At 35.6% G+C, this 18665-nt stretch overlaps 1 protein-coding gene across 1 annotated transcript in view; it reads left to right on the forward strand.

The window, feature by feature from the left end:
- The window catches only part of LOC140449974 (tektin-2), a 52867-nt gene that overhangs the window by 10821 nt on the left and 23381 nt on the right, over positions 1–18665 (forward strand). Inside the window, exons 3-4 of the mRNA XM_072543391.1 lie at positions 11198–11386; positions 14216–14430. Coding sequence (XP_072399492.1) covers positions 11198–11386; positions 14216–14430 — 404 coding nt within the window. The remainder of the gene's footprint in view (positions 1–11197; positions 11387–14215; positions 14431–18665) is intronic.

The following is an 18665-nucleotide window of genomic DNA, read 5'->3' on the forward strand; positions in this document are numbered from 1 at the left end:
TGAGCCACATGTTGAAACTGTTTCTTAGAGTTATCCATGGAAGAATTTATAAGAAGTGCGAAGAACAAATATCGGACAGACAGTTCGGCTTCATTAAAGCAGTGGGTACCAGAGAGGCACTTTTTGGAGTACAGGTACTGATTCAAAGATGCAGGGACGTTAACTGCGACGTATACGCGTGCTTGATCGACTATGAAAAGGCATTTGACAGAGTTCAACATCAAAAGATGATAAACATTTTAAAAGAAGCAGACCTGGATGACAAAGACCTCAGAATAATTTCAGAACTATACTGGAATCAGACCGCATACATGAAAATTAACGGAGAAGAAACAGATCACATAAAAATACTACGCGGAGTTAGACAGGGATGTATCCTATCGCCGTTGATATTTAATATGTACTCAGAGAAAATTTTTAACGAGGCTCTTTACGGAACAGACGAAGGCATCCTTCTAAATGGTGAAAGAGTAAACAATGTTAGATATGCCGACGACACCATGGTGATAGAAGATAGTTTAGAGGGACTTCAGAGGCTAATGGACAGAATAAACGAGTACAGTCAACAGTACGGACTAAACATTAATACCCACAAAACGAAACAAATGATTATCAGCAAGGAGAATATAAATTGGGCTCATCTTTACATTAATGGGACGCAGATAGAGCGAGTAAAACAGTATTGCTACCTGGGAACTATTATAAACGAACAGTGGAGCAATGTACAGGAAATAAAGTGCCGCATAGGAAAGGCAAGAACGGTCTTTAACAAAATGAGCGCCATCTTCAAAAGTCACAACATATCCCTAGATACAAAAATGAGACATTTGAGATGCTATGTTTTCTCTGTGTTGTTGTACGGGGCGGAGGCATGGACGCTTACAGACACCACTATTAAAAAACTTGAAGCATTTGAGATGTGGCTTTATAGAAGAATGCTGAGAATATCATGGACAGCAAGGATCACGAACAAGGAAGTTCTAGAAAAAATGAAGAAGGAACAAGAGATTGTGTTTACGATCAAACGCATAAAATTGCAATATCTGGGACACGTTATGAGAAATCAGCACCGTTACTCCCTGCTGCAGTCTATATTGCAAGGTAAAGTCAAAGGTAGGCGAGGACTCGGTAGAAGGAGAATATCATGGCTGCGGAATTTAAGAACATGGTTTAAGAAAACCTCAACAGAGCTGTTTCGAGCCGCAGCGAGCAAGGTCATGATTGCCAATATGATTTCCAACATCCGAAACGGATAGGAACCAGAAGAAGAAGAAGAAGGACACTTAGGGATAAACAGAATACATTCAAAAAGACACAACAGACATTTAATTTAAAAGGGGGTTACTTAGTGGCACTACATCACTTGTAAGGAAAGGAACTGGCAAAAAAGACTAGTTTTTTGTTGTCCACCATTTTTTTTTTGAATAAGGTGGTACTTCTGGTAAAGGTGGTAAATACCACCTTATTATCGGCTGCATTACAAGACTCATATACACCAAAATTTATAAAAATCGTGCAAGCCTCTCGTTTCCGAGATAATTAAGGCCTTTCATACTTAAAACTCACACTGTAGATTGAAAATGAAAAAAAAAAAAATACAAAAGCATTATTCTAAATGTATAAAAAGACCTTCATTTTTTTTTTAAAAGGTTTGTGCTTTTGAACTTATTCTACAGTGATTTTAATTCGCGACATTTTTACACTCCAAAATCACTATTATTTCGCTCATTCAGTTTCTAAAATTTCCGGATTGCGGCAATATTTTTTTCTTGCCGCAGTTTTAAGTAGGTACCAAAGAACAAAAAATAGATCCCATGAGTGTGTCTTCAAATTTCAAAATCAATGTTTTTGGCATCAAAAAAGTGAATATTTTCTGTGGAATTCGACGTTATATGTTTTGCATTATCGTTTCTCATTAATTTTCAATAATCTAATTTTAAATCAAGTTTTTTTGACGTCTTTATTGTTGGTTTTTATCGTGCGATAAGAAATAAAAATAATAACAAGAAAGTGCAATGTTTTTTGCATGCGTTTTTTAATTTTAGTATTTACAAAATGGTCTCGTTTTCATTTGCTTAGTTGAATAAGGAGTTTTTTTAACGATAAGCAGAAACGCTTTCTCGTTTATTCTATACATTGTAATCAAAGACTACCTTCTCTTGAAGAGATTGCAAGGTGAGCAGTGTCTGTGTCTGATGTATTATTTTCTTGGTTTTGATTCCATGTTATCCCTTAAATGTCTTTGGTAGCATTATTGTTAAGAATAAAGTTTCATTTAGTACATTTTCGTCACACATGTACTGATTATTTAGCTAAAAATTGGTAGACATCAAAATTTATTTTAAGAATACATATTATTATTACATTTAAACGTTGCTTTGTCAGGGAAAAGTATGTCCTGTAATAAATTGGTTATATTCTCATTCTTTTTGGATACAAATACACAATTTAAGAGTATTTTTCATCAACATCTATCTAGAATAGACATAAATAGACTATGGCATACATTATCGACAGCTTTTCGGTAGTTAATAAAGAAAATACAGTTAAAAAATTCTTTGATAACTACAAAGCACCAGGCTTTGACATGATCACCGTACTAATATTAAAAAAATTACCGAGAAAAGCAATTGTCCTACTAACAATGATATATAATAGTATCATAAGATTAGCCTACTAACAGATTAATTGGAAGTTGGCACAAATAATTATGATTAGTAAACCAAATAAACCACCAAATATTAGCTTACTTCCAATAATGTCAAAAATCTTAGAAAGACTTTTGCTCCAAAGAATCTCAGAAGATATTGAAATTAATTCAGTGATCCCAACACACCGGTTTGGTTTCCGCGAAGCCCATTCAACTCTACAACAATGTCATATGATTGTTAGAAACATTAATGTATGCCTCGAAGAGAAAAAAATTTGCACTGCTGCCTCTCTCTGGATATAGAACAAGCCTTCGACCGTGTTTGGCATGACGACCTCCTGTATAAACCTAAGTTATCCTTTCCCACTCGTCACTATCTACTCTTAAAATCATACCTCACAGAACGTCACTTTCAAGTCAGATTCTTTACAGAAACCCCTCATTACTATCTCATAAAATCCGGTGTCCCTCAAGGAAGTGTCCTGGGTCCCCTCCTGTACCTCATATACACTGCTGGTATCCCAACAACAAATACGACCACAGTAGCCATGTGCGCAGATGACACTGTCATAATATCCATCGATGATGACCCCCAAGTAGCATCAGGAAACCTTCAAATACACCTGAACTTACTATAAGACTGGATGAATAGATGAAAAATCAAAGTTAACCATACTAAGTCTAATAAAATTACATCCAACAACAGGAACATCATATGTCCGAGAATCAGACTGAACAACATATTACTACCAGTAAAAACAGAAGTCAATACCTGGGAATAACACTTGATCAAAAGCTCCCTCGGAAAGCACACATCTTGGGAAAAAAATCCAAATCGACATGAAAATACGTCAAATGAGTTGGCTAATAGGCCGAAAATCACAGTTATCTTCTTCTTCTTCTTCTGGTTCCTATCCGTTTCGGATGTTGGAAATCATATTGGCAATCATGACCTTGCTCGCTGCGGCTCGAAACAGCTCCGTTGAGGTTTTCTTAAACCATGTTCTTAAATTCCGCAGCCATGATATTCTCCTTCTACCGGGTCCTCGCTTACCTTTGACTTTACCTTGCAATATAGACTGCAGCAGGGAGTAACGGTGCTGATTTCTCATAACGTGTCCCAGATATTGCAATTTTATGCGTTTGATCGTAAACACAATCTCTGGTTCCTTCTTCATTTTTTCTAGAACTTCCTTGTTCGTGATCCTTGCTATCCATGATATTCTCAGCATTCTTCTATAAAGCCACATCTCAAATTCTTCAAGTTTTTTACAGATTATCAGATTTTTACAGTTATCTACAGATGGTTAACTTCTCTAGTATAAGTGCATAATAAAGCCTATATGGACAAATGGAGTGCAACTATGGGGCTGTGCAAAGCCTTCTAATACCAAAATCATTCAGAGAATCCAATCCAAAATACTCAAAATGATTTTCAACGCGTAGTGGTACGTTAGTAACAAAACACTGCATAATAACTCTGGTATACTGTTCGTTGAAGACGAAATTAGCAGACTAACAAGACATTATTCATCTGCCAGCCCACACCAACGAGGAAGCAAGACAACTACACCTCCAATCAGAAGTCAGACAAAGATTAAAGAGACAGTGGCCAACAGACTTTATTCACTAATTTCAATTTTAATATTAATTTTCATTTCAATTTTAGTTTCAAATTATAATCCTAACATTAATTTAATTTGTTAGTGTTAGTATTGGGAGTGTTACCAGTGGATAATTTCTCCTCTCATGTATTTGCAATACTCACATTTACTAATAGCAGATTGTAAATTTGCAAATTTAATAACAAAAAAAATTCTTTGATTGTAGCACTTCTATACTCGTACCAGAAGTTGCATACAAAACAGAGCCCTCTGGTGCCCAATACCCTTAACACCGAACTGCAATCTTACACTAATTTTTTCACATCTTTTATACAGTGCTCACCAATTGATAAGGATCATATTAGAAAAAAATCGAGTTTTCTTCGAAAAGTGCTTTATTTTTTGGTTATTTCACGTTGAAATTTGACGTCGATTTGGAGTTTAACAAATAAGAACCTACTTTTTGTAAGCTATTATAACTCTGCTTCTACTAGGGGAACAGACTTCATAAGTACCATTTTTTGTTTTTCTTATAAGCTTGCACGAATATTTTTTTCGATAAATATTTACTTTTTGAGTTATTTGTGAAAAACCGTCTGAAAACGTCGTTTTTATTTTGAAAAGTGAACATTTTCACTTTCAATTAACTTACAAAAGAATTGACTTGGTAAAAAAACTCTATGGAATAAAAGTTGTTCAGAATTAGTCAATTTATCCATTTTAGGGCTTATTTTGAACGTATGTTTTTTCATCCCCAAGAAGTGGTGGCTTTCACCTCCCAAGTATAAGTAACCCTGAGCTCAGGTCCAAAGGCCTGAAAAAGGTCTGTAAAAGGTAAGGGGAAACTAACTCCAAATTTTTAAGCAAATCCGTCGTAGCCATCCTTTTTTTTTTATTTTTTTTTTACAATCGTCGGCGGCAAAAAGTTGAATACTTTTTTTTATTATTGGCTTTAGGGTAAATACCCACACAGCCAGACACAAATTTTTAAAAACAGATACAATAGAAGAATTACACAGGGATTAACGCATCGTGAATTGGCTCAACGTGTGGGGTTTTCACAAAGTGTTGTAAATAGAGCTTGGAATCGTTATGTCACAAATGGTGTAGCCTTGTTGTCCATGGATATATGCGAATTATTGCTAGATGGTATTAATGGTTCTACTACCCTATCCATGATGCCATCTAGTTAACACATTTCTTCTTCTACTTTGAGGATATAATTAACACAATTTTGCCAATGTGTTGTAGCTACATTCTCGAGAGCTTGTAACAGAAGTTTATATATTTCTTGCAGTTTAAATGTTGTGTTTTTATGCCACTTCATTTTTCACCTGGGCCCAAATGTTCTCAATGGGATTCAACTCGCAATAATATGGGGTCAGCAGCAGTACAATTTGATCATTTGTTTTAGCCATCCCATCAGTTACTTACATATTATACTTATCTTTAAATAAACGTATCAGATGTAAAAGTTCTGACATAACCATCTGACCTACAATATTTTGCTCTGAAGCTGGCAGGTCTTTAGTGTACAGGAGAGATAGGAAGGGTCCCAGTACACTTCTCTGTAGTATCCCTGCACCAATTTTTCAGAATAAGCTTCTTTCTGCTTAATCCTTAAGTATCTCTATGACAAATATGAAATTAAGATCTTAATTAAGTATTAGACAGGAAAGGCCATTTTGGCTTTCAATGCCGAGCAAATCTTTGTTTCTTCAAGTGATCTTTTGATCACGTCCGTGATCCGGTGGTCTTGATCAATTAGAGATTGCTGATCTCGGAATCCAAATTGCTGATCGTTGATGAGTCGTCTTTCTTTGATAATAGGTCTCAGCCTCTTGAGCAAAAGCTCTTCGAACAATTTTGACATAATCGGTAGCAAGGATATTGGCCGATACGACGTTATTTCATGTAGCGGTTCACTTGGTTTTGGAATCATGATGATATCAGCTACTTTCCATAGTTATGGAGCATAATTTAAACGAAACGATGAGTCAATTAGATTGGTAAGTTTAATTAGGGCTTTTTTAGGTAGCTCCTTAAGGACGTGACCAGTTATCAGATCGTTGCCGGGGCCTTTTTGGGATTAACGTTCGTGTTGATTCCATTTTTAACCTCTTTTGGTGTGATGAAAGAAATAACCACATTATCTTGTCAAACAACTTCGTCGACGTCGACTTAGACACTATTGAAAAAGTTCTTTACATCTTGTCGGGTGTCGGAAGCAAGGATAGAGATACCCAGAGGCAGGAGATGCTTTGCCTTGGGACACAGACGATGGAACTGCAAGGGACAAAACAAAAAAGGGTGTTGCTGTGGAAACGAAGGTCATTTGGCTGCTGAATGCAAGAAAGAAATAGTATGTCTCAATTGTAATGTACCTGGCCACGTAGCAAACTCGAGGAGGTGTCCTAGGTTCAACCGTCTGGTTAGGGATAGGCGCACTAGACTCTAGTATATAAAGACCGAAAAACAGTCGAGTGCAAGGTTCGAGGTAAAAAGATGGCAAACACGGGAAACACAAGTCGGGAATTGAGGATACTCCAAACAAATGTGGGAACGGCTAGATTGTCCCATCACCTGCCCCAGGCTACTGCAACGGAAAAGAACATAGACACTGGTTACGGCTGAGCCAAAGCCAACAGTGGTTAGGAGGAAAGGCTGGTTATATGATCGTCCAGATGGAGGAATTGCAGCTGGTGTGCTGGTATCTCGCACCTTATATAACGGTGGGTGATTATGAATAATTGTCTAGTGTGCCTATCTTCAACCAGACGGTTGAACCTAGAACACCTCCTCGAGTTTGCTACCTGGCCAGGTACATTACAATTGAGACATATTATTTCTTTCTTGCATTCAGCAGCCAAATCACCTTCGTTGCCACATCGGAAGTAGCACCCGCTTCTGTTTTATTCTTTGCAGTTTCATTGTCTGTGTCCGAAGGCAAGGCATCTCCTGCATTTGGGTATCTTTGTCCTTGCTTCCACCGCCCGACAAGATGTAAAGTCCACTCGTATCCTTTTCATATTCAGAACTTTTTCAACAGCATCTCCGTCGACATCCATTATAGCACTCTCCATACCTTTCGCGTTGCCTCGTCCTTTTGTCCAGATTTTGATTACGTCACAGGCCTACTCTTTGCCTGCAGCTTTCTTAATTATTTCTTGCGTAGTGTCGGGTGGGATTTTCTGCTCTAAGATTCTTTTTTTGACAGTGCCCACTTTTGCCATCACTTAAGACACACATTCTTTCCCCGAAAGTACTTTCTTTACTTTCTCGGTCATCTCTCTTCCTCCTCCTAGTTCCAGCGATATCCCTTGGTCTCTTATCTATCTTATTCTGTTGGTGTCCACATCTTTCCTTCCTACCAGATTATCTTTAATTTCCTTTATTGGGTCTACGAACGACTTTTCTTTAGTTTTATTTATAATAACCACACCAATTTATTCTCTTGGTTTTATGTGGGCCCATTCTCTCCTTATTCTTTTTTCTATTAGCGTGATGGTCACATCATTTCCTCTTGAAGCCCATTCTAGTATTCTTCTTGTTGTTTCAATCCCCAGGGTAACCGGAGATGGATCTCGACTTTGTTTTTTCCCAGTTCTTGTATCTTTTGTACTAGTTTTTTACTGGACTTAAGGAACTTCATGATCTTTTTATTTCATGATTCTTTTCAATTTAGGAGAATCTTGAATCCGTACTTTTGTTTATCCATTCCCCATTCTTATGGGCAGAGATTGTCACTCTCATAGTGCCCAAACTACCTTCCCCATTAGTTTCCTCTGGAGCAGTTGGTAAATCTGGTAATATAGTCCTTACTTTTTCCATGGTCTTATTATCTTCTTCGTTTTTTGTAACGAAAACTGCCACGTCCCCTGTTGTTTCGGAAAGATTTCCTTCCTTGGCAACAGTGTTCGAGAAGATCTCCTCCGACCAGTCTTCGTTAAGCACTTCTATATCATCCCTGCATTCCATTCTTTCGTTTTTTTATTCCTTCTGGGTTAATTAAATAAGTAACTACACTTGAGTGCAAAAAAATCGACTCAAAATTATTTTTTGAAAGTCTATCTCCTGTTTCAATCTAAAAGGTGTAAATTTAATAATATTTATTGTACAATTATTATCCTCATTATTGAGTTTGAAAAAAGTTTTGGTGTTTTGTAAATCGGGTGATGTATTACAAATAAATAATGCAACACGTAGAGAGGGGGTCAGAATTTGATTCATTGAAATCGACACGCACCGACTTAACGCGTTCGGTTAACATTGTAGGCATCAATTTCACTAGGCACTAAAACATGAGTCAATTAGGTTCGCAACTGCATAACAAATGGATACCACATATATCAAAGCAGCTCAAGCAGTAGCATTATTGAGAGAAGACCTGAGCCAGAGGGCCGTGGCAAATCGATTAAATTTAAGCCAATCTGCTGTGTCCCGAGTATATCGTTGGTACCAAGATACTGGTGATTATATCCGCCGACAAGGAGGCCGTAAACGAATAACAACAAAGAGAGATGATCGATTTCTTGTATCTAAATCTCTGAGAAATCGACATTTGACTGGTGCTAATCTCAAAGAAGAGCTTAGAGAGGTCCGAGGTGTGGTTACTAGCGTTTGGACAGCTAGAAGGAGAGTTAAAGCAGCCAACCTGACACCAAAATGGGCAGCTACGAGTACCAAGCTAACTGCAGCACAGAAGTAAAGGCGACTAGAATTTGCTCGCGAACATCTGGATTGGGACGACTATCAATAAAGTCAGGTATTATTCTCCGACGAAAGTAGGATCTGCCTACATGGCAACAAAAAGGAGCTTCGAGTCTATAGAACGCCAGGAGAACGATTTGCTTAATGCTGTATATGAGAAATTGTGTCATATGGAGGCGGTCATTGTATATTTTGGGCAGGCATTTCCATGTATGGGAAAACCGAGTTGGTTTTCGTGCCTGGTGGAGGACGTGGTGGAGGTTTAACGGCGGATCGTTACATCAAAGATATTTTGGAGGAAATGTGGTTCCATACGTGGGATTTATTGGTGATGTTTTTATTTTATTGGATGATTAAGCACGATGTCATACCGCACGAGTCACCACTACCTATCTGACTAAGATCGGTATACCTACAATAAATTGGCCTGCGTTGAGCCTGGACATAAATCCAATAGAGTATGTGTAGGATGAGCTTAAACAAAGGGTTTTAAACAGAAATCCTATACCAAGGAGCATAATGGAATTGAGGGCTGCGCGTAATGATGAAAGGGAAGCAATGCCTCAAGAATTTATTAGAAAAGACATCCGATCCAAGCGAAATCGACTGGAAAGTGTAATTAGGAATAGGGGTGGTAATATCAGATATTGAAAAATAAAAAAATTCATTTCGTAATTGATAATTTCTCTGTTCATTACGTCTTTCTTGGGATAGTTCCAATGATGAATATTTGAGAACTCTGTTCGTATAGCATATTGTTTTTATAATGCGTCTTCCAAATAATGAAATAGCGGTTTTTGTAAGTTCAATAATAAAGTTACTGTTTGCACATTACATCTTGTTATTTTCATACTTCTTACATTAAAACAGAAGGAGTAATCTCAAATATCGCGTTTGAGTCGATTGTTTTGCACTGAAGTGTATTATATTAACAAAATTATAAATAATATATATAATTTTATAATATTATGTGCAGGGATACAACTAACATCAAAGAAATGCGTCAAATATCTGGGAGTGACACTACACCAATATGGCGGATAGGGGAGCATATACGGGTGGTAGCCCAGAAGGCAGCGAAGAGTGCGGCTGCGATGTGGAGGGTGATGCCTAACATTGGAGGACCCAAATCAGAAAGGAGGAGGGCCTTAGATGGAGATACTGACCTACAAAGGGCTCATGATACGAGTAGACAGAATTAGTCTGTTGCAAGTAGCATGCGCCTACAGGACTGTATTTGCGGCGACCTTGTGGACTATCACGGATTATGTTCCTCTGCATGTGTTAGCAGTAGAAAGGAGAGATCCCTATGAGAGAAGAGAATATTTGACAGCAGCCATAAAAAAGAAGAAAGAGAAAGATCACTAGAAAGATGGCAAGAAAAGTGAAACAATGTGGAAGATGTTGCTCAGAGGAACAAGAAGCTGATCCCGAGACTAAGGGACGGATGGACTGTGGTCACAGGCGACTGGATTACTTTCTGACCCAAGTGTTCACAGGGCATGGGTGTTTTAGGATATATCTTTATATATTCAGAAAGACAGATACAGATAAATGCCTATACTGTGAATACTCTGACACAATGCTGAAGTGTAATAAATGGGCAGTGGTAAGAAACAGAATGTATAGAGAAATAGGTATGAACCCTATTACTGTGAGAGAGATTATCGTGAATATGACGGGAACTAAGGAGGGATGGAATCTTATACATAATTATATCCGAACAGTAATTAAAAACAAAGAAGAAAAAGAGAAACACCAGCTGGACCAACGACAGAGATAAGATGTAGATAAGAGAAGGTAATGCTCCGAAAGTGTAGTCAATCTTACAGCGGCCATCCCACTTTCGTAGTACAAGTAGGAGATGGTGGTTTCAGTTGGTAGGCAAGACAACAGGAAGGCATCTGTTTGCAGGACCTCCTTCTTCTAAGGAAAAACGGACTCGGATGTACTCCACTATCCTGAATCCAACACACGCCAGCCATCCCTAGGGATGGGTTAACCTGGTACGATTTTTAGAAATTTCCACCCTCAGAAAGAGAAAAAAAAAGTTTATTCACAATAGTTTATTTGTATCTATTCTTATCGTAATAATTTTGAGGTGGGGTTTTTAAATGAAATAACCAGACTAAAGGACGGTGATTACATAATTCACATATTTTGAAGTGTTAAGTGGAGTTATAAGTGTAAATAAACTTTAACATAAATATCTAATTTTGTATTTTTTTACTAGGTTCTGATTTCTTGCTTGGACAGAGTAAACCACGAAATAAAGTTATTGAAAGATGAAAAGTTTGATACCGAACGAGAATTAGATGCTCTTGGAATACCGCTGGGGATAATATCGGAATGTATTTCAATGAGAGATTGCAGACAAGGTACTGAGCTTACATATGACGAAGGAGACACAGAACTGAAAAAAGTATGTATGTTTGTTTATTATTTTATTGATTTTTTTCAAATCTCTTAGCATTCAATGTTTTAGAAGTTTTGAGTTCATTTCGTCTATATAACGAATATTTTTTAAAAACAAATCGGAAATAGACTTAAAAATATTTTAGTTACTCTTGATATAGTTTTGAAATATTTTATAAATGTGCCTCTAAAAAAATATTAAAAATAATAAGATCCAAACTAGAGAAGGACAATATACTAATAAACTGGACAAAACCAAATATATCATCTCTATCGGAGCTGTTGGCGTTCAAAAGCAGTATTCGACCCCTGCATAGAATAACGTTGTAACTAACATTTTTGGCGATTTTGAGTTACAGTGTTCTTCTTGGATAACTTTTTACGCTCTATCAACAAACAAACCCAATGGTTTTTACTAAATCCAGTGATATTCCCTTTTCATATAATAAATGTATCGCATCCCGAATTCCCACTCTGTCAAACGCTTTCTTCGAATCTATCAGACACATATATGCTTGTTTGTTGTATTCCAGCGACTTTTCTTTTATTTGTCTTATTACAAAAACTGCATCCGTGCATGATCTTCCTGTCCGAAATCCTTGCTGTTCCTCTTGCAGAGATATTCGTTCGTTTATTTTTGTCGCTATTATTCTTGTTGTCAATTTGAGTGTTGTATTTATTTTATAACTTATATGCAATTTACAATTTATTTAAATTTTGCAATGGATTGTTTATTTTATTATATTTTATTTTGTGATATTGACGATTTATATAATTTCACTAAATTGTAATTGATATTGTTATTTTCTGACATTTTGTAAGCTGTCCATAAAATCGTACAACTTTCAGTGACAATAATAAAGCATATTTCTATTCTATTCTAACTATAAGAAACTTCAAGAAGTGAATTCTGAAAAAGAATATCATTCAAATTTTATATTTAAACTGAAATAAAACCACAATTCCATCGACCTATTTTATTAATATTTTCGACCGTTTACGTAATAGTGAATATTATTTTGGTTACTTTTCGAACCAATTTGTGTAATATTTGGGTTCCCCAGATAATGTGCGGTACGTTTTTTAACCGAAAGTCATAGAATCAACGACATTATAAGTGTCTTGACTAACCTTTCATAATATTCTTTAATACAAATCTTAATCTTGAACTAACATTAATAATTCTATAATTAACTTGGAAATTTTGTTCCTATTTGGAATTTTCAAGGTGTTAATTCAAGAGATATGTAATAACCACAGACAATGTCAATATATAATTATGTAGATATATTAGAGATATGTTAAAAATATATAATATTTATATCCTTCCACAGTGTGTGGTGCAAATGTGATTGTATGAAAAATTGCAATCGCTTTCAAATACCCATCATTTACTGTAAGAATATCATATTGCAAAATACTTGATTTTACATAAACATGTAACAATTTCAGTAGCGGCTGGTGACAAGTTAGTTCAGGATGGAGCCGATTCAAGAATCCTAAAAAAAAAAAATAAATAGGTACTCACCTACTTCTTAAAATTAAACTCAATCCTTATGTTTTTACGTACCTTGTAAAAGAACTGAAACCCCAATACTCTGGGATATTGTAACTTAGAAATAAGAATTTACAAGAAGGAGATTTGGAGTAAAGTTATTGAATGTACTAATAAAGAATGGCTTGCTCAGAGGAATCGATTTAAAGGACCAGAGAGATACCAAATTTCAGAATTCGAGCTAGCTTTTCTACACTTAGGATTGGCTTTGGGATAAAAAAACCAATGTATGGGATGAGAAAATTATATAAACAAGGGAGAAAATGAGACCTTGTAAGTATAGTGAAATAAATGGTTCAGATAAACGAATTATGGTAAAACTCGGTAAAATGGATGAAATATGCTTTTTCTCTGATTGTAACCCGGGTCAGAATAAAAACTACATCTTTTTCCGCTTTTCATATATCCTGGAGCATGTACTGAAATTAGCATCAGAGATAATACACGTGTACCCAATACGAGGACATTCATACCTACCTTAGATAATGACTTTAGTCTCATTTCTCGTGCAAAAAAGTAGTTGCTGATGTTCAAGAACAATGGGATAATCTTATTTTTTAGTCAAGGTCTAAACATTCTCCATTTGAATTGGTTAATGCTGGAAAAGGAACTCACTGGTTTCTTATGGACGAAAGTTTTAAGGATTTGTTTTTAAAAAATCCAAAAACCAAAAATTTCATTGAAACCAGTAAAAATGTACCGAATATCTGAGAATTATCCTGGACAAATTTTAATACATTACAGTTATCGCGGCCCATGGACGTTTCACACCATTATTGGAAAAACAACACCAAAAAAAATAACTCTGATACCAAATAAAGCGAAAAATAAAATAAGTCAACCAAAGTTTCGCGATCTTATAGAGTTAACTAAATATCTCAAGAATCCTCTTAATAAAGAATTTTATCTTAATCTAGAACCAGAATCCAGGGAACCAAGGACCATTCTCCAGGCGTAGAACTATTTAGCGATGATAATAGTAGTGGTGGCGAATAGATATAGAATTTTTTGTAATTTTTACGAGGATATTATATATGTTCATTTTCCAATATATTTTGCTAAGTTTCTACCGATTTTTGTTTAAAATATTAATAAAAATATGAAATCAACTTATACAATTATTTTGATATCCACATTCCCTCCAATGAATATCTTAGTAAAAGTAAGATTTGAAATAAATTGAAGCTGGGAAGTTTTTTTAGATTTGCCTCATTTAATAAAGACACCTTATCAAAACTCTTAGCTTTAAAATGATTGATGTATGTATGTAATATTTTTTAGGAATTGTGTTTGGTCGAAAACGTAAAGAGAATGTTAGTGGAGAGATGTCAGTCGGCGTGGGAAAAACTAAATAAATTGGAAGAAGTCAAGTTTTATCTCAATCTTGATATTAATGACAAAAGCGAAGCTTATGAAATTGATAAAGACCAACTCACGTTGGATAAAAATTGTGCGAATATCACGTTTAAAATCGATCCTCTCAGGGTAGTGAAAGGGTAAGTAGATCAGTCGTATGCTAGTTTTAATTTGAATTTTAACTACCTTCTTCTTTAAGTTTTACCTTCGCTACGAAATTTGGTTATCTTCATTGCAATTTTGCAACTCTTGCTAGAAATACTTGAATAGAATTTGAAGGTCCTCTTAGGTGACAAACAAGACGTCTTCCTTCTCTTAATGTTAAGCTTATTATAAATCTTTTCTAGCATGGTCATTGGTGTAATTAGAATTTTTATTTATATATAAAATATCCCAGAAACTATAGTTTTCTCGTTTTAATTTTAAATGCTCTCTCTTTTTATCTATTCGTGTGTGACTTAGCTGACCAGAGTGAGCGAAAACACGTTTGTGGCGTCCTAAAAATGGAAACTTTCAATCTTCTGGTATTCGTTCTTTTATCCATATCTCCTTTATGATCTTGTATATCCAATCATTTAGCAGTTTTCCACCATATTTCATCATCTCTGCTGTTATGTTATCGCTTCCAGGGCATTTGTTGTTTTTCAGATTTTTTATGATTTCCTCGATTTGTTCTTTGCTGGGTGAATTATATTCTATGTCTTCTAAGTGTTCGATTCTTGCTTCTACTTCCATACATTCTCTTTAGTTTTACTTATTATTGCCATTTAGTAATTCATCAAAATAGTTTTTCCTTCTTTCGACTATTTCTGCTTCACCACTTATATTATTTCCTGCTTTGTTTTTAACGAATATGGGTTTTTGGTTGGAAACCTCTTTTTTATTTCTAGCTCCTTGATATATGTTTTTTATTTCTTTATTTCTGTAATTCTCTTCTATTTCTATTAGCTTATTTTCTATGTGTTTTCTCTTCTTTTCTCTCATCCCCCTCTTTACTTTTTGTCTTTGCTCCATATATCTATTCTTTCTCTCTGTTGTTTCTTTCGTGATCATATTTTTTTCTCTTGCGAAATCTATTAGGAATTGTCCGTTCTCATTAGTTTCATTGTGGTTACTATATTTTCCTATTGTCGGTCCAAATACTTCTTCCTTCCCTAATTTGGCATTTGCGTCGCCTAAAATAATTTTCAAATCATATCTGGGTATATTTTCGATTGTTCTGTTTAATTCACTGTAGAAAAATTCTTTGGCATTATTGTCTTTTTCTTCTGAAGGCGCGTGAATATTTATGAGGGTGATTTTTTGGTATTTTCCCGTGAACCTGATACTACATATGCGGTCTGATACTGGTTTAAATTCTATAATTGCTTCTTTAGCTCTTTTCTTATCATAAAACCTGTGCCTGACGTTCGATTCTTTCCGCCGCTATTAAAAAACACTGTATCTTCTATTTTTAATATATCATTTCCCAGCTGTTTCGTCTCCTGCAAAGCTACTATGTCAAAATGGAACTTTTCGATTTCTCTGGCTAAATGTTTAAGTTTGCCTTCTCCATATGTGCCTCTTACAATCCATGTTCCTAGAAGTAAGTGTTCTTTTCGACATGTTTTTTCCTCTTTTTTACTTTTTTGTATTATCGCTAACCTTTTTCTGTGCTTGTTTCGTCAACGTTATTCCAGTAGTACACTTAGTTGCTAGTTTTTTGATGTTGGTTTGACTATTGCGCCTTCTTTGTCATTCCACTTCCATTCGCTGTTATTTCCCATATTTTTTTAATCCAATCTTGACTTCATTTCCTTTATTTCTTTCTTCTTGAGCAATGTTTCTAATTGTTTTCTGTATTTCTCGTTCTTTTATGGTTGCATCTTCGTTGATATATACTTTGTACTCTTTAATTTCTTTTTACTTGTGCTTTTTTTCCATTATTTTTCTTTTTTCTTCTTGGTTTTCTAATTCAATTAGGCATGTTTTTTCGCCTAACTTGTGAGCATTCTTCATTTTAACCTTTACTGCTATATGTTATTTGATGAAATTGTTGATTGTTCCTTTTAACCCTGCTTGCTCATATGTGTCTATCCATATATGTGTTTTTCCATAACTTCCATGTTTTTTGTTATTTCTCTGAGTTCCTTCTTGGTCTCTATATTTTCTTGTTTTAGTTCTGCATTTTTTTTCTCAGCTCTCTATTTTCCATAATGAACTTTTCTATTTTTTCCTTGCTTACTTTTTGATTTCTTTTTATTTCCTTGATGTCATCGGTGAGGTGGCTCATCATTATTAGTAATTTATCAATTTTTGTTTCTCCATTTTTTTTTTCTGGAGTTTTTGTTGGTGTTCTCGAGAACTTCTTGCTCTTTCTGCAAATGTTATCTTCTTTCTCGCTGTCTTTATATCTGTCCTTCCTTTTTGACCCTCTTTCTGAAAGTGTATTGTCACTGTCTAATTTTTTTTAGATATTATTCCATTTTCCGGCGCCAAACACTGCCTTCCACCTCAACAGTTCAGAGAAGACAGCGTTTACCGTATTTATTTTATGTTTATTAACCCGTTGTTATTTTTCTGTGTTTACCCCGAAAGTCTACTCACAACGGCAACGTCGCAATTTCAAAGGTCAGAGTTTCGTTTCTATATGCTTTGATGTTAAATAGGCTTATCAATTAAAGCGATCTTACTTTTTATAGGGCCCTGGTGTTTTCCGATGTTATTTCACCGATTTTAAAGTTTTTTCTTATCACTATCCTTCACTTAATGTCTTATATAGTTCACTGGATATTTTCAATAGTTTATTTCTCGTTACAACTCTCAGAAATTGAGTTAATTGCAGACGACAAATAAAATATAATTTCTGTAGATTCTAATACACATAGCTTAAGGCCTTTATTTTATTTGTGAAACACCATCATCAGAACAGGCTAGAGTCAATGAAAAATTTCACAGATTATCCTGACTCCTAAACCTGAAAAAAAAATCAGAAGACCTAAAATCCTATAGACCTATAAGTTTTCTGACGATTCTATCAAAGGTATTTCAAAAGCTTCTATTGATATAATTGACTTCAATTTTAGACGAAACTAAACTCATTCCGGACCACTAATTTGGCTTCAGGCTGAAGCATAGGACAATCGAGGAGGTGCACAGAATAGTAAAAAAAATCTGAAAAGTAAATTCTACCTCTCACTAGCCTTCCTAGACGTAAGTCAAGCCTTCGATAAGGTTTGTCATGGAGGCCTACTTTATAAGATAAAAAAAACCAATTGCCATATCCTTTCTTTCCACCCCTAAAATCCTACCTATTCGATAGATACGTCCTGGTAAAGCAGCACGATGAATACACTCAGCTCCACCCTATCAAAGCAGGTGTTTCACAAGGAAGCGTACTAGGACCTATTTTATTTCTGATGTTTACTGCAGACCTCCCATCCACCAGTAACACAGAAGTTGCTACTTTGCAGACGACACCGCAATACTGGCCATGGACTCTAATCCCACAAAAGCATCAAAAAATTCACAAGAAAACCTAAATAAAATAGAAACTTGGCTAAAAAAATGAGTAAATGAGTTTCAGTCAACCCATGTAACCTTCACAATGAAACGAGGTGAATGCCCTCCGGTCACACCCAATGGTAAGCAATTAAGTAAGGAGAACGACACAAAATACTTAGGTATCCATCTTAACAAACGACTAACCTGGCAGAAGCACATCTTTACCAAAGGAAAACAACTGGCCATTCAATTTAGACATATGTACTGGTTGATTGAGGTTGAGGGACAGGCAAGAAATTCTTTCAACAAACTGAAAAAAGTACTCTGCAGCAGGGACATTTCAATTTCTTTAAAGATAAGACTTCTGAGATGCTACGTGTTCTCCGTATTATTTTATGGGTTGGAGGCTTGGATATTAAAGAAAGATGTTTCGGACAGATTAGAAGCCTTCGACTTATGGGCCTATAGACGAATATTAAGAATAAGTTGGGTGGATAGAGTCACGAATGTCGAGGTATTGAGAAGAATGGGAAAAGATAAAGAGGTTTTAAATACAATTAAAGTCAGAAAACTGCAATATCTGAGACATGTCATGAGGGGCGAGCATTATAACTTGTTGCAATTAATAATGCAAGGAAGAATACAGGGTAGAAAGAGTCGCGGAAGAAGACGCATCTCCTGGTTGAATAATTTGAGAGCTTGGTTTAACTGCACTTCTGCTGACCTCTTTAGAGCAGCGGTGTCGAAAGTGCCAATTGCCATGATGGTTGTCAACCTTCTTAGGGGAGATGGCAAGTGAAGAAGAAGACGGTTGATTGGTCGAAACTCTAAATTATGAGGAGAAGTCTTAAATCATACATTAGCTATAGCTTGATGAGCCAACTTAAAGTAA

This window comes from Diabrotica undecimpunctata, chromosome 9 (genome assembly GCF_040954645.1).
Source record: "Diabrotica undecimpunctata isolate CICGRU chromosome 9, icDiaUnde3, whole genome shotgun sequence".
In the NCBI taxonomy this organism is placed as follows: Eukaryota; Metazoa; Arthropoda; class Insecta; order Coleoptera; family Chrysomelidae; genus Diabrotica; species Diabrotica undecimpunctata.